Source organism: Balaenoptera acutorostrata, chromosome 17 (assembly GCF_949987535.1).
Source record: "Balaenoptera acutorostrata chromosome 17, mBalAcu1.1, whole genome shotgun sequence".
In the NCBI taxonomy this organism is placed as follows: domain Eukaryota; kingdom Metazoa; phylum Chordata; class Mammalia; order Artiodactyla; family Balaenopteridae; genus Balaenoptera; species Balaenoptera acutorostrata.
Genome location: NC_080080.1, coordinates 53,379,842 through 53,406,542, shown reverse-complemented (window position 1 = coordinate 53,406,542; position 26,701 = coordinate 53,379,842). Strand labels below are relative to the sequence as shown.

The window sequence follows — 26,701 nt, the reverse complement described above, 5'->3', positions numbered from 1 at the left end:
TACTCCCAGATCCTTGAAGCTTTAGGGTGCCTTAATCATGATGAAATGGTCCCTACTGACCTAATGCTATTAATGAAGTTAATGTATCTGGCTTGAAATTGGATAAAGTGATTTTAAAGGTCATCTGCTCACTAAAGTGCAGATAGTGGTGATTCTTCTACCTTTAAGTTTCTCTTGCTCCACATATGCCTTGATTTATGATAAGAACATCACTTAGAAGATTGTGCAGATCTGGGACTCTGTGGTTGGGGAGATGCCCTCTGCATGAAGTTCTGGGAAATGACTCTCTAAAGATTCTTCATGGAAGACCCTGCAGTCATGATGACCCAGGGATGGTCCAGGGCCTGCCCAGCTGACACTTGATGTTTAGCCTCCAAACTCAGTAGTTTGTTAAGTCCTTTGCCCAGTGGGAAATAGTTGGCCAAAGCTAAGAAGAAAAGTAAATAAGTAAAATAGAATAAAATAAATAAAATAAAAACACACACATACAGAATCATGTTCTTAATTATAAAGGTCAATGCTTTTTAAATCCAAATGACTTCTTCAAATAAGCCATTCAGAGATTATGTCATTAAACATGTAGTGAACCTAAAATTCCACTTTTGAAAAGACAAAAAAAAATCTCTCTTTAGCAAAAGAAAAAAACAAACACAAAAATTCTCTTCCAAACTCTCTGTCCAACGAATGAGAATTCTTTTCCAGAGATCTGTCCAGTGTGCTGCCAGCAGTGATGCAAGTTTCCACATCCTGTTCACGTGAGCAGGACAAGGCGAAGCAGCTGTTGTTGGTGAACTCCACCAGTATCAGGTGAGTATTTACCACATTGTGGTCAAGTCAGAGAGCCCCTGTGACTCCAAGAATGAGTTAGAATGGAAAGTGGAATGGACTGGGAAATCATCAACTTTTCTCTCCCTTTGAAAACTTACTCTGGACTTACGATGCCTACATCTCCACAGCCTGCAGAGAAAAGAGGACTTCGGGGAAGAATCCTTCACAGCGTCTTTCCTCTGAGCACACAGGGCCCACATGACTCCCAGTCAGTTGCCTACAAGCGGGATTCAGCCTGTAGCAGAGATACGACATGTTCAACCAGCTATTTGATGTTTTGAGGACGTATTCTGGCAAAATCTACAGCTTTTGCACATAATTTAAGTACAATGACAGAAATTCATAGTGACTTTTGTGAGGATGGGGACAAGAGGGCTTTGCTTTTCCTCAAACTTGTTTTCTGTGTTACCTATCAACATGTAGCACATACCTGGAAAATACTATGGTTTTGTATCCCTCCTTATCTAGAAAAGAGAGAGATTGAGAAAACTGACCATATATTTGCTATATCGCAAACAGCAATTTCTGGTTGATATGTGAATCTCAAGAAAAATAAGGGAATCCTTACAAGCTATTGCTTTGTCCTTGTGGGAGGAAAAATCAAACTCCATACATAAGCATCACAGCCTCCAATCTCTTAGCACTCTGAGAATCTGGATCAAAGAAACCAGTAAAGGAATTACTCTTCCTTTTTTCCTTTAGTTTATTTAGGTAAATAAGATTCGAGAAATGTTTATCCCAAAAATAAAATTCCTGAAATAAATGAACACACTTGCCAAACACAGGGAAAATAAAACATAAACCTTGCAAGTCTAGACAAAACATGTCAGTAGCTGACACTCATGATGGCATGTCCTCTGATTCTGGCTAGACATTTATTTGGCCCTGGATCCAGACATATTTATCTGGGTTCATGTCTAGTTAAATGAAGGTTAAATTAGATGTCTCCAATGGAGCATTATAGGACAAGCAACTGAATCTTTCTGGAAAGAATATAAAATATGTGTAATGAGATTTATGGAGAGCTCATTAACATGACCAAATGAATATACATGGAAAATGCAGTTGCAGAAAATAAGGTAACTAGTGTCCTGGAAAAAATTTCTTCAGACAAAGCTCATTATTCAAACACAGGTTATAAATGACAGAATCCCTGAGCCACAAAGAACAACTACAGAGTATGTAGAAGACAATTTCATGTTACATATTAGAAGACAACAAGTACAAGGAAAAAAATGTTAGGACTTCTACTGTATTTTTATCTTCTTAATCCAAAATTTATTTTTGTCTATATTTTATAAAGTATAAAACAGATTAATATACATACACGTATATATTCTAGAAATGCATAAACACTGAGTGTGCATGCTCAAAATTTTTGAACTAATAGTGTTATACGACACAGAACAATCAGGTTATGGCACCACAGGTTGAATCAAATTCCTATTCTGGACCAACTGTCACCTGATGACATCATCCAGTTCTGTCAGCAGCTTTCACATCCACGTTACGTCCAATGAGGCTTTCCTCACAATTTCTCTTCTTAGACATGGCCACTCCCACTCTTTGACTTGAAAATTCCCCTTTGGCTTTTCTCCACAGTCTCAGGGAGACACTGCTGTCAGCCAGCCAGTTAACCCGTCTTAATGTGGAAAGAGCTGGGGATTGCGGTAAGTGGGTCTGGACCAGATAGGCTGACTGGCCACACTCAGCTCTAAACCTCAAGGTCTTGGTTTCCTCATCAGAAAAATGGGGATCATCATATCTCTTATTAGGACCAAATTAATAAAGTATGTGAAAAATGATTTTCAAAGTATAAAATATTAGGTAGAGTGTTGCTGCTTTTGTCGTGGTTACTATTAAATCACAATGTAACTTCCTCCTCAGTACTTCTACAGACACCTCACTAACAATACTTAGAGGACCAGAAGATGCAAATTATCCAAAACTTCTCAGACTAATTCCACTTATTATTACCATGATAAATGTGTGTCCTTTAAAAAAAAAATTGTTCTGTGTGAAGCGGTAATGAACCATGTAAAAAGAAAGACAGCACTTTCTTTTATCCCAAGCTCATCCAATTAGTTACAAGTACTTTGTAATATTTGTGGACAATATGGGCCTTTTTCCGCTTTCTTCTCTCTTCCTTTGTTCATCTCTGCCTATTTCTCTGTCATCTCTAATAGAAACTAGCTAAACTGTACAAAACAACAACAGAAGGTATAAAAGTAAAATTCAATACTAGCAATTGCACTATTAGCTTTGGAGGAATTAAAGAATTTTAGAAGGATGGTATCATATTCTATTGATGTCCTGACTCCTTTGCCTCTAAACAGAGAAGTAGGGAATGATAGTAGTTTATTGCTTTCCAATTTGTTGATGAATACTTTTCTCTTAATGTGACCCAAGTGCAGGGCCTTTGAAAGAGTCTGGCTCTCTGGATCCTGCCCCAGTGAGGCTCTTGCTGGCTTATTGTTCAGCAGAGTCTTCCAGCTTGCCCTTCATCTGGTGCTCCCTGGCCTTCTCTGCAGTGTTCCATTCACTGGGTCTGTCCTCCACCCCATCCTTTCCTGCCCTTCTTCCTCGTTCTGACAACCAGGCCCTACTTTCATCTCTAATTTTATGCATCAGCTCCCAAATTAAATTATTTGTTCAGGATTCTCTTACCTAGGGGTCGCCCACAGCTTTGTATCCTATAGTCTCCTTCACTCTCCTCCCCAGGAGCCCCAGGAGTCCCCATAGAGATTCCCAGCTCCCCCTGCAAGAGACAACAGGTCCTACATTCCAGATTCCATGTTAATTATTTTCTTTTAATGAACACTGATTAATAAAGGCAATATAATAGCTTGAGAAGAAGGTTACCAAATATACAAAAACTGACTACATAACTAGTTTAAAAAATGAATAATATTCATATGACTAGTCAAAGCTTTCATATTTCTTGGTTCCTTTGAGGCATTCCCACAGAGAATCATTATTAAAGATCATTATTAAAAGCTAGACACCACAAGCACATGCACATGCAATATAGATGTAGTCCCTAAAATTCTGGATACAATGTCTTAAATTTTAAACATTGTAATGGTGATCATTTTTTAATGTACAGAAATATTGAATCACTATGTTGTACACTAGGAATTAACATAGTGTTGTAGGACAATTGTACTTCAAAAACAAACAAAACTCATAGAAAAAGAGATCAGATTTTTGGCTACCAGAGGCAGGTGGGAAGGGGGAAGAGGAATTGAATGAAGGTGGTTAAAAGGTAGAAACTTCCAGTTACAAGATAAATAAGTATTGGGGTTGTAATATACAACAAGATTTAATAATTAGCACTGCTGTATGTTATACATGAAAGCTGTTAAGAGAGTAAATCCTAAGAGTTCTCATCACAAGGAAAAATATTTTTTTCCTTTTCTTTTATTTTGTATCTCTATTAGATGATGTATGTTCACTAAATTTATTGTGACAATCATTTCATGATGTATATAAGTCAAATCATTATGCTGTATACCTTAAACTTATACAGTGTGGTATGTCAATGATATCTCAATAAAACTGGAAGAAAAAAATTTAAGGATTATAATTAATGTTGAAACTTGATAAATATAGAGCTTATAGAAGTAAACTGTAATTACTGGTGGATTTAATCATAAGTTTTCATAAAACTACAAACATCTATTTTTCTAGGTAGATGGTTAAGCTATCATTCAAATCCTTGGACTAGGAGCACTCAAAGTAATATTAATCCCCTCAAAAATTGTAGTTTTTATTAAAATTTCTACTGGTGATAACCCTCCGACTAGCATTTCCCTTCCTTCTTTGAACTTTAGCCTTATGGCCTTGGTAGGATTTCACTTAAGCTTTGCAATTAAATTTTATGTAAATGTGCCCCAAAGTAATGACAACTCTCCATAACTTTGTTAGCAGTAGACTGGGCAAAATCATTGTTCCTCATTTCAAAAAGCAAGAGATTCTGTACATCATCTTTATGTCATAGATATTTAAGGTTTTTTTCTTCCCAATATTCAAAGCAGACTTCAAATTACGTCTCATATTTGCCAAAGCTGAAACTGCTCAAAGTCAAGATTTGACTAATTATGTCACAATGCTCTATCTGTTGGGATATTTGTAAACCCTGGAAAAAGTGAATAGACATTCACAAGTTATTATAGGTGACATCTAATAAAAAATGGAAAAGAGCTAATTAATCCTACATGAGGCTCATAAAGAATATATTTTTATAAGTTAATAAGATAATTTTGAGGCCCTTGACATGGGGGGAGGGATGGTTTTAGTTCTTCACTCATAAAAAAAGTGCTGAAACTTTAAAAGGATTGGGCAGAGATTATCCTCAAAAAAAGATGATAAGAAAAATAACAAAAAATTGAATTGGCCTTTGAATGCTAAATCATCGGTTGACCCATTCTTCCATACATAACATACATTTAGAACTAGTTCCTATATTATAAGCCTCATAAACCATAATATAAATAATATAAATAAAATATTAAATCCATATATTTCTAAGTTTATGAAAACTTTATGCAAATAGTTCTTTCTCCTGAACTCCATGAATTCCATTGATAAGATCAAGGTCAAGATGTGCAACATAATCAAGGAAGCCAATAGCTATTTTCCACTCTAATCACTATCCCTTATGCCAAGGGTAACATCTACACAGTCAAAGTGAGATGCACCAATGTTTCGATTCTTTTTTTTTTTTTAACATCTTTATTGGAATATGATTGCTTTACAATGGTGTGTTAGTTTCTGCTTTATAACAAAGTGAATCAGTTATACATATACATATGTCCCCATATCTCTTCCCTCTTGCATCTCCCTCCCTCCCACCTTCTCTATCCCACCCCTCTAGGTGGTCACAAAGAACCAAGCTGATCTCCCTGTGCTATGCGGCTGCTTCCCACTAGCTATCTATTTTACGTTTGGTAGTGTATATATGTCCATGCCACTCTCTCACTTTGTCACAGCTTACCCTTCCCCCTCCCCTTATCCTCAAGTCCATTCTCTAGTAGGTCTGCGTCTTTATTCCCGTCTTGCCCCTAGGTTCTTCTGACCATTTTTTTTCTTTTTTTTTTTTTATATTCCATATATATGTGTTAGCATACAGTATTTGTTTTTCTCTTTCTGACTTACTTCACTCTGTATGACAGTCTCTAGGTCCATCCACCTCACTACAAATAACTCAGTTTCATTCTTTTTTATGGCTGAGTAATATTCCATTGTATATATGTGCCACATCTTCTTTTTCTTTTCTTTTTTTTAACATCTTTATTGGAGTATAATTGCTTTACAATGGTGTGTTAGTTTCTGCTTTATAACAAAATGAATCAGTTATATATATACATCTATTCCCATATCTCTTCCCTCTTGCATCTCCCTCCCTCGCACCCTCCTTATCCCACCCCTCTAGGTGGTCACAAAGCACAGAGCTGATCTCCCTGTGCTATGTGGCTGCTTCCCACTAGCTATCTATTTTACGTTTGGTAGTGTATATATGTCCATGCCACTCTCTCACTTTGTCACAGCTTACCCTTCCCCCTCCCCATATCCTCAAGTCCATTCTCTAGTACGTCTGTGTCTTTATTCCCGTCTTACCCCTAGGTTCTTCATGACCTTTTTTTTTTTTCCTTAGATTCCATATATATGTGTTAGCATACGGTATTTGTTTTTCTCTTTCTGACTTACTTCACTCTGTATGACAGACTCTAGGTCCATCCACCTCACTACAAATAACTCAATTTTGTTTCTTTTTATGGCTGAGTAATATTCCATTGTGTATATGTGCCACATCTTCTTTATCCATTCATCTGTCAATGGACACTTAGGTTGCTTCCATGTCTTGGCTATTGTAAATAGAGCTGCAATGAACATTTTGGTACATGACTCTTTTTGAATTACGGTTTTCTCAGGGTATATGCCTAGTAGTGGGATTGCTGGGTCATATGGTAGTTCTATTTTCAGTTTTTTAAGGAACTTCCATACTGTTCTCCATAGTGGCTGTATCAATTTACATTCCCACCAACATTGCAAGAGGGTTCCCTCTTCTCCACACCCTCTCCAGCATTTACTGTTTGTAGATTTTTTGATGATGGCCATTCTGACAGGTGTGAGATGATATCTCATTGTAGTTTTGATTTGCATTTTCTAATGATTAATGATGTTGAGCATTCTTTCATGTGTTGTTGGCAATCTGTATATCTTCTATGGAGAAATGTCTATTTAGGTCTTCTGCCCATTTTTGGATTGGGTTGTTTGTTTTTTTTATGTGGAGCTGCATGAGTTGCTTGTATGTTTTGGATATTAATCCTTTGTCAGTTGCTTCATTTGCAAATATATTCTCCCATTCTGAGGGTTGTCTTTTCATCTTGTTTATGGTTTCCTTTGCTGTGCAAAAGCTTTTAAGTTTCATTAGGTCCCATTTGTATATTTTTGTTTTTATTTCCATTTCTCTAAGAGGTGGGTCTAAAAGGATCTTGCTGTGATTTATGTCATAGAGTGTTCTACCTATGTTTTCCTCTAAGAGGTAGATGGTGACCAGCCTTACATTTAGGTCTTTAATCCATTTGGAGTTTATTTTTGTGTATGGTGTCAGGGAGTGTTCTAATTTCATTCTTTTACATGTAGCTGTCCAGTTTTCCCAGCACCACTTATTGAAGTGGCTGTCTTTTCTCCACTGTATATTCCTGCCTACTTTATCAAAGATAAGGTGACCATATGCATGTGGGTTTATCTCTGGCTTTCTATCCTGTTCCATTGATCTATATTTCTGTTTTTGTGCCAGTACCATACTGTCTTGATTACTGTAGCTTTTTAGTATAGTCTGAAGTCAGGGAGCCTGATTCCTCCAGCTCCGTTTTTCTTTCTCAAGATTGCTTTGGCTATTCGGGGTCTTTTGTATTTCCATACAAATAGTGAAATTTCTTATTCTACTTCTGTGAAAAATGTCAGTGGTAGTTTGACAGGGATTGCATTGAATCTGTAGATTGCTTTGGGTAGTAGAATCACTTTCACAGTGTTGATTCTTCCAATCCAAGAACATGGTATATCTCTCCATCTATTTGTAACATCTTTAATTTCTTTCATTAGTGTCTTATAATTTTCTGCATACAGGTCTTTTGTCTCCTTAGGTAGGTTTATTCCTAGATATTTTATTCTTTTTGTTGCAAAGGTACATGGGAGTGTTTTCTTAATTTCACTTCCAGATTTTTCATCATTAGTGTATAAGAATGCAAGAGATTTCTGTGCATTAATTTTGTATCCTGCTACTTTACCAAATTCATTGATTAGCTCTAGGAGTTTTCTGGTAGCATCTTTAGGATTCTCTATGTATAGTATCATGTCATCTGCAAACAGTGACAGCTTTACTTCTTCTTTCCGATTTGGATTCCTTTTATTTCTTTTTCTTCTCTCATTGCTGTGGCTAAAACTTCCAAAACTATGTTGAATAATAGTCATGAGAGTGGGGAACCTTGTCTTGTTCCTGATCTTAGTGGAAATGCTTTCAGTTTTTCACCATTGAGAACAATGTTGGCTGTGGGTTTGTCATATATGGTCTTTATTATGTTGAGGACATTTCCCTCAACACCTACTTTCTGGAGGGTATTTATCATAAATGGGTGTTGAATTTTGTCCAAAGATTTCTCTGCCCCTCTTGAGATGATCATACGGTTTTCTCCTTCAGTTTGTTAATATGGTGTATCACATTGATTGATTTGTGTATATTGAAGAATGCTTGCATTCCTGGGATAAACCCCACTTGATCATAGTGTATGATCCTTTTAATGTGTGGTTGAATTCTCTTTGCTAGTATTTTGTTGAGGATTTTTGCATCTATGTTCATCAGTGATATTAGCCTGTAGTTTTCTTTCTTTGTGACCGCTTTGTCTGGTTTTGGTATCAGAGTGATGGTGGCCTCGTAGAATGAGTTTGGGAGTTTTCCTCCCTCTGCAATATTTTGGAAGATTTTGAGAGGGATAGGTGTTAGCTCTTCTCTAAATGTTTGATAGAATTCGCCTGTGAAACCATCTGGTCCTGGGCTTTTGTTTGTTGGAAGATTTTTAATCATAGTTTCAATTTCAGTGCTTGTGATTGGTCTGTTCATATTTCCGATTTCTTCCTGATTCAGTCTCAGAAGGTTCTGCATTTCTAAGAATTTGTCCATTTCTTCCAGGTTGTCCATTTTATTGGCATATTGTTGCTTGTAGTAATCTCTCATGATCCTTTGTATTTCTGCAGTGTCAGTTGTTACTTCTCCTTTTTCATTTCTAATTCTTTTGATTTGAGTCTTCCCCCTTTTTTTCTTGATAAGTCTGGCTAATGGTTTATCAATTTTGTTTATCTTCTCAAAGAACCAGCTTTTAGTTTTATTGATCTTTGCTATCGTTTCCTTCATTTCTTTTTCATTTACTTCTGATCTGATCTTTATGATTTCTTTCCTTCTGCTGACTTTGGCGGTTTTTTGTTCTTCTTTCTCTAATTGCTTTAGGTGTAAGGTTAGGTTGTTTATTTGAGATGTTTCTTGTTTCTTAAGGTAGGTTTGTATTGCTGTAAACTTCCCTCTTAGAACTGTTTTTGCTGCGTCCCATAGGTTTTGGGTCATTGTGTTTTCATTGTCATTTGTTTCTAGGTATTCTTTGATTTCCTCTTGGATTTCTTCAGTGATCTCTTGGTTATTAAGTAGTGTGTTGTTTAGCTTCCATGTGTTTGTATCTCTTACAGATTTTTTCATGTAATTGATATCTGGTCTCATAGTGTTGTGGTCAGAAAAGATACTTGATACGATTTCAATTTTCTTATATTTACCAAGTCTTGATGTGTGATCCAAGATATGATCTATCTTGGAGAATGTTCCACGAGCACTTGAGAAAAATGTGTATTCTGTTGTTTTTGGATGGAATGTCCTATAAATATCAATTAAGTACATCTTGTTTAATGTATCATTTAAAGCTTGTGTTTCCTTATTTATCTTCATTTTGGATGATCTGTCCATTGGTGACAGTGGTGTGTTAAAGTCCCCTACTATGATTGTGTTACTGCCAATTTCCCCTTTTATGGCTGTTAGTATTTGCCTTATGTATTGAGGTACTCCTACGTTGGGTGCATAAATATTTACAATTGTTATATCTTCTTCTTGGATAGATCCCTTCATCATTATGTAGTGTCCTTCTTTGTCTCTTGTAATAGTCTTTGTTTTAAAGTCTATTCTGTCTGATATGAGAATTGTTATTCCAGCTTTCTTTTGATTTCCATTTGCATGTAATATCTTTTTCTATCCCCTCACTTTCAGTCTGTATGTGTCCCTAGGTATGAAGTGGGTCTCTTGTAGACGGCATATATACAGGTCTTGTTTTTTATCCATTCAGCCAGTCTATGTCTTTTGGTTGGAGCATTTAATCCATTTACATTTAAGGTAATTATCGATATGTATGTTCCTATTACCATTTTCTTAATTGTTTGGGGTTTATTATTGTAGGTCCTTTCCTTCTCTTGTGTTTCCTGCCTGGAGAAATTCCTTTAGCATTTGTTGCAAAGCTGGTTTGGTGGTGCTGAATTCTCTTAGCTTTTGCTTGTCTGTAAAGCTTATAATTGCTCTGTCAAATCTGAATGAGATCCTTGTTGGATAGAGTAATCTTGGTTGTAGGTTTTTCTCTTTCATCACTTTAAATATGTCCTGCCACTCCCTTCTGGCTTGCAGAGTTTCTGCTGAAAGATCAGCTGTTAACCTTCTGGAGATTCCCTTATGTGTTACTTGTTGTTTTTACCTTGTTGCTTTTAATATTTGCTCTTTGTATTTAATTTTTGATAGTTTGATTAATATGTGTCTTGGCGTGTTTCATCTTGGATTTATCCTGTATGGGACTCTCTGTGCTTCTTGGGCTTGATTAACTTTTTCCTTTCCCATATTAGTGAAGTTTTCAACTATAATCTCTTCAAATATTTTCTCAGTCCCTTTCTTTTTCTCTTTTTCTTCTGGGACCCCTATAATTCAAATGTTGGTGAATTTAGTGTTGTCCCAGAGGTCTCTGAGACTGTCCTCAATTCTTTTTATTCTTTTTCTTTTATTCTGCTCTGCAGTAGTTATTTCCACTATTTTATCTTCAAGGTCACTTATCCGTTCTTCTGCCTCAGTTATTCTGCTATTGATCCCTTCTAGAGAATTTTTTATTTCATTTATTCTGTTGTTCACCTCTGTTTGTTTGCTCTTTAGTTCTTCTAGGTCCTTGTTAAACGTTTCTTGTATTTTTTCCATTCTATCTCCAAGATTTTGGATCATCTTTACTATCATTATTCTGAATTCTTTTTCAGGTAGACTGCCTATTTCCTCTTCATTTGTTAGGCCTGGTGGGTTTTTGCCTTGCTCCTTAATCTGCTGTGTGTTTCTTTGTCTTCTCATTTGGCTTAACTTACTGTGTTTGGGGTCTCCTTTTCGCTGGCTGCAGGTTCGTAGTTTCCGTTGTTTTGGTGTCTGTCCCCAGTGGCTAAGGTTGGTTCAGTGGGTTGTGTAGGCTTCCTGGTGTAGGGGACTAGTGCCTGTGTTCTAGTGGATGAGGCTGGATCTTGTCTTTCTGGTGGGCAGGTCTACGTCTGGTGGTGTGTTTTGGGGTGTCTGTGTCCTTATTATGATTTTAGGCAGCCTCTGTGCTAATGGATGAGGTTGTGTTCCTGTCTTGCTAGTTTTTTGGCATAGGGTGTCCTGCACTGTAGCTTGCTGGTTACTGAGTGGAGCTGGGTCTTGGCATTGAGATTGAGATCTCTGGGAGATTTTCACTATTTGATATTACATGAGCTTGGAGGTCTCTTGTGGACCAGTGTCCTGAACTTGGCTCTCCCACCTCAGAGGCACAGCCCTGATGCCTGGCTGGAGCACCAAGAGCCTGTCCTCCACACAGTTCAGAATAAAAGGGAGAAAAGAAAGAAAGAAAGAAAGAAGAAGATAAAATAAAATAAAATAAAGTTATTAAAATAAAAAATAATTATTAAGGAGAAAAAGATTTTTTTAAGTACCAAAAAAAAAAAAAAATGGACAGACAGAACCCTAGGACAAATGGTAAAAACAAAGCTATACAGACAAAATCACACACAGAAGCATACATATACACACAAAAAGAGAAAAAGGAAAAAATATATATATATCGTTGCTCCCAAAGTCCACCTCCTCAATTTGGGATGATTCATTGTCTATTCAGGTGTTCCACAGATGCAGGTACATCAAGTTGATAGTGGAGATTTTATCCGCTGCTCCTGAGGCTGCTGGTAGAAATTTCCCTTTCTCTTCTTTGTTCGCATAGCTCTGGGGTTTCAGCTTTGGATTTGGACCCGCCTCTGTGTGTAGGTCGCCTGAGGGCGTCTGTTCTTCGCTCAGACAGGACGGGGTTAAAGGAGCAGCTGATTCGGGGGCTCTGGCTCACTCAGTCCGGGAGGAGGGAGGGGTACGGAGTACGGGGTGAGCCTGAGGCGCGCCATGCGTTCTCCCGGGGAAATTGTCCCTGGATCACGGGACCCTGGCAGTGGCGGACTGCACAGGCTCCCGGGAGGGGAGGTGTGGATAGTGACCTGTGCTTGCTCACAGGCTTCTTGGTGGCTGCAGCAGCAGCCTTAGCATCTCATGCACATCTCTGGGGTCCACGCTGATAGCCGCGGCCCGCCTGTCTCTGGAGCTCCTTTAAGCAGCGCTCTTAATCCCCTCTCCTCACGCACCAGGAAACAAAGAGGGAAGAAAAAGTCTCTTGTCTCTTTGGCAGCTCCAGACTTTTTCCCAGACTCCCTCCCAGCTAGCTGTGGCGCACTAGCCCCCTTCAGGCTGCGTTCATGCAGCCAACCCCAGTCCTCTCCCTGGGATCCGACCGAAGCCCGAGCCTCAGCTCCCAGCCCCCACCCGCCCCAGCGGGTGAGCAGACAAGCCTCCCGGGCTGGTGAGTGCTGGCCGGCACCGATCCTTCGTGCTGGAATCTCTCCGCTTTGCCCTCCGCACCCCTGTGGCTGTGCTCTCTCCCGTGGCTTCAAAGCTTCCCCACTCCGCCACCTGCAATCTCCGCCCGCGAAGGGGCTTCCTAGTGTGTGGAAACCTTTCCTCCTTCACAGCTCCCTCCCACTGGTGCAGGTCCTGTCCCTATTCTTTGTCTCTTTTTTTTCTTTTTTCTTTTACCCTACCCAGGTACGTGGGGAGTTTCTTGCCTTTTGGGAGGTCTGAGGTCTTCTGCCAGCGTTCAGTGGGTGTTCTGTAGGAGTTGTTCCACATGTAGATGTATTTCTGATGTATTTGTGGGGAGGAAGGTGATCTCCGCGTCTTACTCTTCCGCAATCTTGAAGCTCCTCTCTGTTTCAGTTCTTACAAACACTCACTCTTTGTGATTGAGTTTAAAGGAAGATATACATACATTCAATTTAAGGTAAGTCAGAGAAGAGGTGAAGTAAGTGACAAGCAGAAAATGAAGTCCAATTTGAAAGATTTATAATCTTTAAATTATTTTCTGTAAAACAACTTTTAAAGTAAAAATATCATTAAAAAAATATTGAGCACCACTTTTTTTGTGAGCAGAAGTACTTAGGAACTAAAACACAGGAATGAGAACCAAATTACAAGAATTATGGCCTGAGATACAGTGTAATGTTCATTATTGGCATTCTAGTCAGGATGGAAAGAGAATGAACGGGAGTTAAAGGACCAAATTTTCTGCTCTCCTCTCCTTTTTTTCCTACTTAATAACCTGAGTAGAGAAGAAATACAGTAAAGAAAAAATGTGAGAAACTAGTGGAGATAAGGAGATAGAAAGAAACTGGGGTCATGGCTGGTGAGCATAATTCATCAGATCTGTTCCTTCCAAGGGAACATATCAGTAAATTTTTTCCTAACAGTACAGCAATCATAGGTGAATCTAAGCAGATGGGCACCACTTTCTATTAATGTCCATGTGGGTTATTTTTAAAATATCTTTTTAGGGCTTCCCTGGTGGTGCAGTGGTTAAGAATCTGCCTGCCAATTCAGGGAACACAGGCTTGAGCCCTGGTCCGGGAAGATTCCACATGCCACGGAGTAGCTAAGTCCATGCACCACAACTACTGAGCCTGTGCTCTAGAGCCTGCGAGCCACAACTACTGAAGGCCGTGCGCCTGGAGCCCGTACTCCGCAACAAGAGAAGCCACGGCAATGAGAAGCCCGCACACCACAATGAAGAGTAGCCTACACTCGCCACAACTAGAGAAAGCCCGCGCACAGCAACGAAGATCCAACGCAGCCAAAAACAAATAAATAAATAAAATAATTTTATTAAAATATATATATATATCTTTTTAATACCAGTGTTTATCCTTGTCAGCTAGCTAATATGGTTATGACTCACTTTATTATCAATTTACTTCACACCAAAAAAAGATTACTGCTATATAGTGGAGATAATTAGGCAAAATATGTGATTCTCAACTCATTGGCAAGAATGTGTAATTGATTTATCATGAATATTAAAAAGCTAACACCACACGTTTCTCACTATTCCATTTAAAAGGTGAGACAGGTACACTTGATAATTATATATTCTCTCTCTCTCTTTCTCTCTCTCTCTCTCTCTATATGTATGTATGTATGTGTATATATATATATATATATATATATATATATATATTGCTTAAGCAAAATTCAAACTTTCAGTCCCAATATTTCCCATATTAATAGTAATAATAACAGAAATAGCCAACACATATATAGCACTGACTACATATGTACTAACATATAAATCTATTCTAAGCACTTTACATCTATTAGCTCATTTGATCTTCACAACAACCTTGTTAGGCAGACGCTAGCATTATTTCTGTTTTACAAATGAAGAAACTGAGATATAGAGAAATTAAGAAGCAAGCCCAGAGTTACACAGTTAGTAAATGGCAGAGCTGGGAGTGAAGGGCAGCCAGTATCGCTCCAGACTGCGCTCTTAACATTTACACTACACTACTCTACAAAAGACTCATATAAATATGTATTCACATGCACACAAATGCTCTAAAAGTCTTATTTTTTACTAGTCAACTTATTCCGTTTCCTGTGCTTTTGCATATGTTGTTCTGTCTACTTAGAATGTGCTCATCTCCCATTCAGAAACTCCTACTCTTCCACCAAGTCACAGCACAAATGTCCCCTTCTCCAGGAAATCTGACCCAGTTTTCCTACACAGTGAGAGGCTCTCTTCCTTTGCTCCATGGACTTTGAGCCTTTTTTCCTATGTGTATCACAGCCTTCATACTTGAAGAGATACATAGTAATACGTGGGCTGTCAGATAAGAGCACTAGATCCCTAAAAGCAGGGACACTAAGCATTTTTCATGTGGGTATTCCCCAAGCTGAGCTTGATTCCTGACATGAAGAAGGCCCAACCAGGAAGAAGGAAGGGGTGGAGACACACAAGCATGCGTCAAACGGTCTCCAGGAGAATTACGGATGAGACTCCAGCACGAGCCCTGCCACCATGCTGAAAGCCATCGTGATGGCATTGGTGACCAAGTAGATAAGCAAAGGTCTCCCTCACACAGTGGGGAGGAACTCTTTGCTCTCTTCCACCTCTTTTCCACCATGTGCTGTGTCTTGCTACCCTGGTTGCTCCTCAGGCATTGCCGGGAGCACCTGGAATGGGGAACCCCCACCTCTATCCTGCAAAACCCAGTAAAATAAATGCAGCCTTTAAACCACCCGAATATTCCAGAATGAATCTAATAAATTCAGCAACTAAAAATATGAGTTGTCTAATAGTCTACCATACCATAAATTAAAATTTGTATTCTATGTTCAATGCAGTGATGGTTGAGATCCATTTACTCATGTAGGTATAAATCAGAATCTCAATTTTTAAAAGCAATTTAGTTTTAAGAAATGCGTTGTCTATGCTTACCTCTTTGTGATATCATATTGGAGACGGGTCGAAAAATATGACAGAATCCCAGCCTTCAAGGAGCCTACAATATCTTAGAAAGATGACACACAGATTAAATGTCAAAACAAAAGAAATTTATGGTAATCCTAAACAGTATTCAGAAAAGGAAAGAACAACAGTGGAATGGTCATAAAAGCTTCATGAAAAGGAATGTATTTCACACCAAAATCAAGAAAAATTAAACATTAACATTATAGCTAATTTTCTGCCTAGACATGGGTGAGACTAGAGTACAGATCTGCCAGGTGTCTAGTAAAATATCAGCTATTTATATTAAACATGTCTCTCTTCTTCACCATAAGAGATCTCTGGATGTTCTGATCCTATTTATTTCACTCTTCCATCTGACTTCTAGAGAAAAGAAGTGATTCACACAATGTGTCACACCTGGAATTTCAGTTATAGACAACAGAACTTTTTAAAAAGACAATGCAAATCTATCATCTTACAGTTTTGCAGGTCAATAGTCTGAGATGGGTCTTAGGGACTAAAATCAAGGTGTCAGCAGAGCCGTGTTCCTCTTAGAGACGGACTAAAAGCAAGGTGTCAGCAAAACCGTGTTCCTTTCAGAGGTTCTAGGGGAGAATCTGTTCCCTGCCTTTTCCTGCTTCTAGAGACCACCCACATTTCTTTGCTCATTGTGACCCCTTCCTCCATCCTCAAAACACATTAATCCAACCTATCTTTCTGTCTTCACATGTCCTCTAACTTTGACCCTTCTTCCTCCCTGTTACATATAAAGATGCTTGTGATCACATTGGGCCCACCCAGATAATCCAAGATAATCCCCTCATCTCAAAACTCTTAATTTAATCACGTCTGCAAATTTCCTTTTGACCTGTAAAGTAATATAGCCACAGATTCTGGATATTAAGATGTGGACATCTTTGGGGGTGGGGGGCGGGGGGGCATTATTCTGTCTATCACACCTATGCTTCCAGACTTGATGGTCACCCGGTTTTTAAATAAAATTGGTGCATTTAGAAATTACTAGATTTCTTGATAGGTATAGACAACAATATTATGACAGAGAAAACATGATGATACCCTTATCTGAGTCTATCGACATATGTTTCCTTGGTGTTATGGAATGAATGTTTGTGTCCCTCCAAAATTCATATATAGAAGCCCTAACCCCTAGTGTGGCTGTATTTGGAGATGAAATTTCTAAGGAAGTAATTATGGTTAAATGAGGTCATTATGGTGGGGCCCTGATCTGATAGGATTAGTGTCCTCATAAGAAAAAAACACCAGAGAGTTCATTCTCTCTTTCTCTGCATGTGCACAAAGAAGAGGTCAAATAAGCACACAGTGAGATGGCAGCTGCCTGTGAGCCAAGAGAAGAGGCCTCAGAATGAAACCTACCTTGCTGGCATCTCGATCATGGACTTCCTAGACTCTGGACCTGTGAGAAACAAATTTCTGTTGTTTAAGCCACCCAGTCTGTAGTATTTTGTTATGGCAGCTCAAGATGACTAAGACACTTGGTAATATTAAAAGAAAATGTTAATATGTAGACATGTGTGGCTGACAAGCATGGGGAAGAAGGCCAAGGGGATATAACTCCAATAAGTTATTAAAAGCTGTTGCACTTCTGCTCTGTGGTATGTGCTTTCAGTACTCTGGGGCTACAGACAGGCATTTCCTCAAGAAACAGAGCATGACATCATGGAGATATCAGTGCTCCGTCCTGCCGCTGAGCCCCTCTTTTCGGTATGTGCGTATACTCTTCTCTTTTGGAGTGTTTTGCTTCTGAAACGCAGCACCTCGATCTCTTTCATCATCACCCTTGGGCTTCGGGGGTCACTCTGCCTTGATCCCAGAGAGCAGTGAGTATTTGCCACAGCATTCGTATCACCACCCCACGGGTCAGCAGAGAGGGGTGGGCGTGAAGACCCAGCTCACCTCCCTCAGGCTGGAACAATGCTGTGGGATGAGGCTCACCTCCATGGCCTTGGCCTCCTCCCCTACCCAACCTGGTTCCCTCACTCCCTCACCTGTGTCCATGGGAGTCTATCTTTAATAAATTACTTGTACAAGAACCCTCTTCTCAGGGCTGCCTTCTGAGGAACCTGACGTTAGAAATCCTCTGAATTAAACCTGACAAAAGGACCTCTTAATAGAATAATTGTTTATTATTTTTGCACATTAAAAAAGACATTGTGATATCTAGTCCAAATGTGGCCCCAATGGACCAGGCCCCTGGAGCCACACCTTATGTGGTCTCCTTGCACATGGAATCTGGGTTGGCCTGGCACTCACAGTTGCCAATAGAATGAGGCAAAAGGGATGCTGTGCCATTTCCAAGCCCAGCCTTGAAGAGGACTGGCGACTTCTTGTCTCCCTCTTGGAATACTGCCTTTTGGAAAGCCTAAACCGCCATGTAAAACGTCTGACTGCCCTGCTGAAGAGACCACGTGGAGAAACCCCATGAAGAGAAAAGGGGCCTGAGATGCACAGAGAGAGGAGAGAGAGAAAAAGGCCGAGTGGTCCCAGTGACCTAGTTAATCCAGCTTTCCAGCCACCCCACCAAGAGGTCAGCCATTTGAGGGGTCATCAAGTCTATTCCATCCCAGTCAAGAACCAGATGGCTGCAACATCATGTGGAGCAGAAATGTCACCAAGCTGAGCCCTGTCAACCCACAGAATCATGAGTCATGATAAAATGGTTGTTATTTTAAGGCGTTAGGTTTAGGGAAGGTTTGTTATTCAGCAATAGATAACCAAAACAGAAATATATGTTCTTTGTAAACAAAACCAAAACAGAAATACAGATATACTCAAACTATAAAGAGGAAAACCAAAATGGTACCTAATCCGTAAACCGGGAGATAAGCTCTGTTAACATTATACTGCATTACACTGTATTCCCTCAAAGACTTTCTCCTATGCATACATTTTCCCACATGATTTGTGTTAATACCGTATACACAATGTGTATTCTGTTTTGTTTTGTTTTTTTACTTGGCAGTATATCGGAAATATTTTCCATTACCCTTATAATTTTTAAACATGAATAATTTAGGGACTATCGTATGAATGTTCAATAATTTATTCAAACATTTTCTTAGCGTTCTTTTCAATTGTCCACTTTTGTAGTATAGCCCAGATGAGCCTCTTGACACTGAAATCTTTGCTGCATCTGAGATTATTTCCTTAGATTCTTAAAAGTGGAATTAGTATATCAAAATACATAAACTTTTAAAAGTTCTAGATGTATCTTTTCAAACTACTTTCCAAGAAATCTACAATTCATCCTCTACCAGTACTGAATAACAGGGTTAGTCTCTTAGTACCCTTAGCAGCAATGAGTAGAATTAAGTTGAGTGTTTTTTTTTTAATCTTTATCAGTTTGAAAGACAAAGAAAAGATATTGTTGTCTTCATTTGCATTTCTTTGGTCATTAGTGAAGCTAGACATTTTTTTCAAGCTTTTAATAATCAGTGGTTTACATTGTCTGTGAATTCTTCCCATCCTTTCCTATCTCCCTATGTAAGTCTCAGTTCTCAATTGTCAATTTGTATCAGTTTTTTTTTTTAACATATACACGTACTATAAGATATTAAATCTGTCAGAGTATAGACAATATTATTTTTCAATTTGTTATTTAGCTTTCAATTTTGCTTAAGATGTTATACATATAGACGTTACACTTTAAGTAGGTAAAATCAAACTATCCATACTTTTCTTTACGAGGGGAACAAAGCCCTTTTATAGTTAAACATAAAATAAATTTGCTCAACATGAAGTGAATTTCCTATTTTGTCAGGCTTCCCAAAGAGAAGTATTGGTTACTTTCCTTCCTTAAACAAAACAAAAAAGTTAACACATTCATAAACACTGGGAGTTCCAAGTTTAAACAATGGATAAATATTTTACACAAACTGTGACGTTAAATATTTCACTGAGGAAACACTACATCTCAAAAAGGGTGTGGATCATCTAGAATCAAGGCAGAAAATCTCTCATCAAACACCCAAGCAGCATGCTGAGCCTCTGAGTACACATTAATCTACTCAGCTGGCTCAGGCTCTGCATGATGATTAAAGAAACAACAGCAAACTCACTCATCTACTTGATTGTCAATGTCATGTGCTAACCACAGACAACTCAGTAATCAGGGCTCTTGCTACCTTGAGACCAGTGGCTCTCAGCCAGGGGTGATTTTGCCCCCTTGGGGACATTTAACAATGTCTGGAGACAGGGCTTCCCTGGTGGCGCAGTGGTGAAGAATCCACCTGCCAATGCAGGGGACCCGGGTTTGAGCCCTGGTCCAGGAAGATCCCAGCAACTAAGCCTGTGTGCCACAACTACTGACCCTGCGCTCTAGAGCCTGTGAGCCACAACTACTGAGCCCACGTGCCACAACTACTGAAGCCCGCATGCCTAGAGTCCGTGCATTGCAACAAGAGAAGCCACTGCAATGAGAAGCCCGTGCACCACAATGAAAAGTAGCCCCTGCTCGCTGCAACCAGAGAAAAGCCCGTGTGCAGCAACAAAGACCCAACGCAGCCAAAAAAATAAAATAAAAATAAAATAAAAATAAAAATAATTCTTTAAAAAAAAACAGTGTCTGGAGACAATTTTGATTGTCACAACTGGGGGAAGGTGTGTATCTAGTGTAGCTACTAGAAATCAGTATCTACCAGTATCTGCTAGTAGTATACCTACTGGTACCTAGTTGGTAGAGACCAGGGATGCTGCTAAACATCCTACAATGCACAGGATAGTCCCACTCCATCACCTCTTCCCACCCCACCCCCAATAAAGAATCATCCCGCCCTAAATGGCAATAGCGCTAAGGTTGAGAAACTCTATTCAAGACCAAGTCAATAGAAAGAAAGTGAGAGCTTACATCTCCTGTATAATTATATTTGCCTTTCAGAATCTTCCTGTAAAGTCTCATGTGGCTTTCACCATCAAAAGTCAGGAATCCGCTAAGTAAAACATACGTGATTAGGCCTTAAAAGCCCACATGTCAACTGCACTGGTGTAAGGTTTCCTTAGCAAAATCTCGGAGGCTATTTACTCTGGGGTCCCACAGAGCATCCTCCCTGTCCAGTCACCACTTTTGTTCCCAGAGTGTGCCAAACCAAAATCTGTGATAAAAAATTTTGACTCTGCACCTGGGTGATAACATAAGAGATTTTCAGGCTTTAGGTGCCTGTGAGTTATTTTCAATGCGTTGCAAACACCTCATGCCATCAGCAACCATGTGGAGGATTCTGACAGCGTCCTGCTCTGTAAAGTATGCCTGAGAGATGAGTCCATCAAAGAATTCCCCTCCTGTAGCCAACTCCATCACCATGTAAACTTGATCTTGGGCCTCAAAGATCTCCAGGAGCTGGACGATGTAATGATAGCTAACCCACCGCAGGACGGAGAACTCAGACTCACACGCCTCTCTGCCTTCTCTCATTCTGGTTTCCATCACTTTTATTGCAAAAGGTTTCTTGGTGGTCTTCTGCTCCACTCTGACAAACTTGCTGAAACTGCCTGTCCCGATAAGAGCCTTGATATCATATCTGTTGGAAGAAAACCCAAATAAATCTGTTACCCTCTGAAGTGATGATTTTCAAAATTATTTAATTAGATGCTTTATATCATCTTTTCTAGCTTTATATTTCCCCTATCCAATTTCCTTGCGTAACTGTGTTCATTATTTTTGAAAGTCACCCCAAATCCTCTTTTGAAATGGAGGCAAGTGATATAAAAGTAATTAGTTGGTAGAAAGACAAATAATCTTAATAACAATAGCTACCATTTATTACACATTTATTATGCTCCAGGAATTTTTTTTTTTAATCCTATCCTATAAAATTCCTGCTGGGTGATATTAAAAAGTTAAGTGATTTCCCAAGGCCATACAGATTGTATTGATAGTTGCAATAGATGGGATTTAAATCCAATTCCTTCAAATGCATTTCTCCAAAATTTTCTTGAAGAATTTTGGGACCTCCATCTACCATTTTCTTTCCTCCCTCCAACTCTTGTTTTTATCATTCTGCAACAGCAACCACCAAACCAGGGGGAGAGAATAAAAAAGAAGCTTAGTCTTATTTATAACTTCTCCAAAGATGGAGGAAACCATATCAGGAGACAGGGTACAAAGAGTAGGCTTCCTCAGGTTACTAGACTGTGAGCTCTCAGTCCCAGGCATAACTCACATCTCACCCAAGTTATCGTCCTAAATCGCTCCTCAGTAGATGTACCATTGTGAAAGTCAGCATGGTTGCACTATTATAAGGGCAGCTTTCAGAAGACGGGTGGCGATGGTGTCAGGACCGCCTTGTAGCCAGCAGCTCTCATAGTTCCCCTTACCTGATGCCACTGCACTTGCAATTTTACACAGCCAACAAAATTTTAACCTGGGATGTATGTGAGTAATGTGTAAAGTAATCATCTCTCAGAAAGACCAGGAAGTCAGCTAGGATTTCAAAGGCTAGGGATCTTAAACTTTAGTTACTGGTGTTAATGTCTATGTAAATTTAAGAATCCTATCAAAATTTAACCTTCTATCTTTATTTAAGAAATGTTGAGAAAGTGCTTGACTTAGAATCATGATTTTAAGCTGGAAAGAATATTAGAGAATGATTTAATCCAACCCCTCATTTTACAAATGAAGACATTTGAAGATCAGGTTAGCTGATTGGTTGTTTAATTTGTGGAGTGAGGATTAGAACCCAGGTCTCCTTACTTGCATCATAATTTGGTGCTTTTCCCACTTTACTAAAACTTCTCCCAGGTAAGAATGCCAGCGAATGGAATGTACTCAAGGAGGACACAGGGAGAAGGTAATTCTTTAAGTCACATACTGAATACCAAAGATTCAAATGCAAATATCAATCTGTACTTTAAACAGCCTTACTTATTTTTGCTGAATTTATTCTTCCTGTATTTTTTTTCATTTGTCTACTTACTTATTCCTTATATTCCTGTGCTTACTGAATACAAATGGCATTTGGCTGTACCAGCTTACAGAAAATAGCTTTGTTCTATACGGTGCATTTAATTTTCTGGCCAATTACCTTATCAAAATAGATAGCAATTTAGTAATCTTAAATGGATTCTGTCCTCTCTTCTCTTTCCAACTCTGCTTTTTTTATTCACATGCACTCCCAGTGTGATTTTGAAGATAATCACAGGCATTTCAAATTCTGTTGCTTTGCAGACCAACACATTACCTCTAATGTGGATGAAAGCACTTTACAAATACTAATTTATCACTATGCCCTCAAAACTGCAGGAAAATTCATTTGCTCATGGGATTAATCATCAGCTATCAGACGAATTACCATTTCTGAGGAACTACACTCTCACTCAAATAAAAGGAGTGTTATTCAACATTGTTATGGGCCTTCATAAACCAAATGTTTGAAAAAATGCCAGTAATTTGGCATTGGAAGAAACAGTAAGCTTTAAGCCAGAATTTAGAGTAGTGCAAATAAATGCTTTCAGATAACAAATGTCCCTCAAGAAAAGCCTGAAGCTGTGGCCTTGCTTGAGAGCCCTTGATGGCCATGGATGGTGACTATTTTTATGAGGATGGTGACAATTTTTATGACGATGGTGACTATTTTTGTGACTTGGGTGGCTATATCTTGTGTAGTGCCTGGCACAGCAATAAATGTTGAATGAGAGAATCATTCACTGAATGAATACTATTTCCAAATTATCGCCTTATTTTGAAAACATTAAGAATGGAATCAGGCATGGGAGTATGCATCTACAAGGCCAATCCACCTCCTCCACTTCCACCCTCCACTCCCACCCTCTCACAAAGCAGCCTCAAAGTCAGGTTTGTAGGTCATGCAATTTTACATCATCCCAGAGATTATAAGAAACAAAATTATTACTTTGACCTCAGCTGCCACAAACTGAACATGATTAAAAAAATGAAACATGGAAACAATAATAATATTGCAACCGGTTTGACAGAAGCAATTGTAATGAACTCCCAAGAAGAAAGTGAATATAGTCAGACTTAAATTCTATCATCTTTCCTTTGGGCTCACAATGGAGAGGAAAGGCAACTGTGTTCTAGACCCATTTCTGTCACCAGCTTGGATAAGTCACTTAATCTTTTAGGGCTCAATTCCTCATTGGTTAAAGAAGAGCCTTTAGTTAGTCTCTAAAGCTTTCCAATATTGAGATCCTCTACGTCTATGACTTTGTCATAATCTAAGGGCCTGGGACTAACCCGGAGGTGGAGGTTATGAGGGTGGATAAAGACTAGACCAGACCCCCTGGCCACAGATGACCAGAGATGCCACCCAATCAATTCAGTCTTGACAAGACCCCATATCCCCTCTGATTCAAGTTCAGTCACATCAACCAATTTTGTTCTTCTCTGAGCTTAGCAGATACTAGACTAATCCTCAAGTCATCCTTGTACCAGAATTTCCCAAGGATGCCAGGAAATGGCTCTGCATAGACTATGGTCAGAACAGTGTGATGAGGTGAGTGTATAATCCTAAGACTAGAAGTGTCCCTGAGAATCCGGTCAACCCACCTACCACTGTGTCCAACCAAACGCTGCAGACTGGAGGGGATTCCATGATGTCCTTCCTCCACCTGGCCAACGTGGGGCACTCTGAGGAAATTCTTTCTCAGGCCAACCAACCGGCCAGCCTTCCTTGCTCATTTCTTACATGGTCATCTTATGAAGACAATAATAGTATCTACATGAGGATCTGCACCATGCACTGTACAGCATCATTTACATATATTACTTAATCATCCTCACAGCATTCTTACGAGGCAGCTATTATTATTATTCCCATTTTACAGAGGCGGAAATTGAGCAAGGAAAAAGGCTAAGGAACATTCCCAATGACACACAATAGAAAAGACAGGAATGGATCTCAGGTCTGGTTGATTCAAAGCCCTGTTTCTATTCCACTAATTATGATCTCCTTTTCTAGAATGTAACAGAAGATCCTTCACACACCCCAGCCCCAGTGTATCTATGGCAAGCCCCCCCCAACTCCACCCCGCCAGGCGCTGTGTGGGTGCGAGGCCTTCCTCCTTCCCAGGGCTCTGAGGTCAGGGATTCTCTCCCTTTACTCCCTGCGGCTCCTTCTACTTCTTCAGTCTTGAACTTTCCCTATCTTCTGCCCTCCTCCCCTCTTTCAAAGAGAAATTGCACTGGACACTTGCTAAAAACAGCAAGGAAGACTTTATTCCAGACTATTGCAAGAGGGGTCAAAACTACTGCGATGGGAGAGACTGAACTCAACTGTTGAAACACAAGGCAAGAGAGTTGTAAGGCTGGAGTGAGCTTGTAGGAAATTACTAAAGGGCATTAGGGTAGGAAGGGGTGTCATGGAAGTGAGATTCCTACCCTCCCACAGAGACTGGTAGATAGAGCCTCGATCTTTCTTTGATTACATTTCAAAAGGTTGGCGCCCAGGTCCTTGAGAAAGACATTCCTGGGTTGTAAAAGATTTACACCTCAAAGGGGCAGAGACGATTTAGGGAGGTCTGGGGCCTTTGATCAGAAAGAAGCCTAAGGTCCGGTCAAGTCGAGGGGAACTTTAAGGGCGCCTCGTTCAGCGGTTCACCTTGCTCAGCCCAGTCCCTCCGCCTGCGGTTCACGCCGCGCTTTACCTGGCGAGGATCCGGGGGGCGAACTTGGCGCGGAGGCGGGCCACCTGCATCCTTCGAGACTCCGGAGCGGCCTTGGCCTTGACTCTCCCGCTCGACCCGGGCCGGCGCGGGCGGCTGGCGCCACAACCCATGGCCACGGCGGGGAGCGGGGCCCGAGGCTCCCGGTGCGGGTGTCCACTTATCCCCGGCTAGCAGAGGGGGCAGAACTGAGCCCCCCGCCCAGGGGCCCTCGTTAGGAAGAAGGTCCGGCTTACAGTCCGGCCGCCTTGATCCGCACTGACCACTTATCCATAGTAGAGCTTGACGTGGTAAAAGCAAAGTGGGCGAGAAGTCAGGAGCCTGGGCTTAATTCTCAAGGGCTCAGTTTTCTCATCTGTGAAATGAGGACGTGAACATATAAAGTTATATAGTTTATAAAGGAGATCTTCCTTCTAAAGGACTTCTATGTCTCCAAGGCAGAGCGCACTCATATCTAGATGATATGAACATTAAATATAATATTTTTTAAACTCTAAGAGCTTATAATATTTAAAGTATAAAATATCACTGTACTCTATTGCCTTAATTGAGCGCACGAGTCTGTGTCTGGCACTCCACTACCTCCTACATCTGTAAGAGACATGAGCCTCACCCTCTGAGTGATGCATCTGAGACAGAAAAACTCTGTCTAGAACCCAGCCCAATACACTTTGCAAATACAAGGGTAAAATCTGTGGGGGAAAAAAATAGTATTAATTATGTATAATATTAATTATTAATTGTAATTATTATATAATATATAATCTATTTTATCTATTTCATCTTTGTATTCATAATTATTTATACATGAGTATATATGTTATACGTATCGTTTTAGTAAATGATATTTTATGTATTGGTCAGATATCAACATATTGATTATGTATAATTTACATTGATAAATTTTATATAATTGATGCGTGGGGAGTGAAATTCAGCCAAAACCAGCCAGGCACGTCAAGATCAGGTACCCCTCAGAGGCTGTGGAGCCAGAAGTGAGGTCCAAGTCTCCCAGTCTAGTGCTCTTTCAATGGTCATATCCTTTCTAATTTTTTTTTTTTTTTTAGACTGAGCATTGGGATTTATTTATTTATTTATTTATTTATTTATGGCTGTGTTGGGTCTTCGTTTCTGTGCGAGAGCTTTCTCTAGTTGTGGAAAGCGGGGGGCACTCTTCATCGCGGTGCGCGGGCCTCTCACTATCGCGACCTCTCTTGTTGCGGAGCACAGGCTCCAGACGCGCAGGCTCAGTAATTGTGGCTCACAGGCCCAGTTGCTCCGTGTCATGTGGGATCTTCCCA

The 26,701-nt window shown here is 39.7% G+C and overlaps 1 protein-coding gene across 1 annotated transcript; it reads right to left on the bottom strand.

Annotated features, from left to right (window-relative positions):
• Positions 1-209: 209 nt before the first annotated feature.
• PSKH2 (protein serine kinase H2) lies at positions 210-25,513 on the bottom strand. Its single transcript, XM_007176118.3, is given in 6 exon segments — positions 210-394; positions 397-427; positions 20,629-20,736; positions 20,739-20,960; positions 20,962-21,298; positions 25,383-25,513. Coding segments are annotated over 6 exon segments (1,014 nt in total).
• Between the last annotated feature and the right edge of the window lie 1,188 nt (positions 25,514-26,701).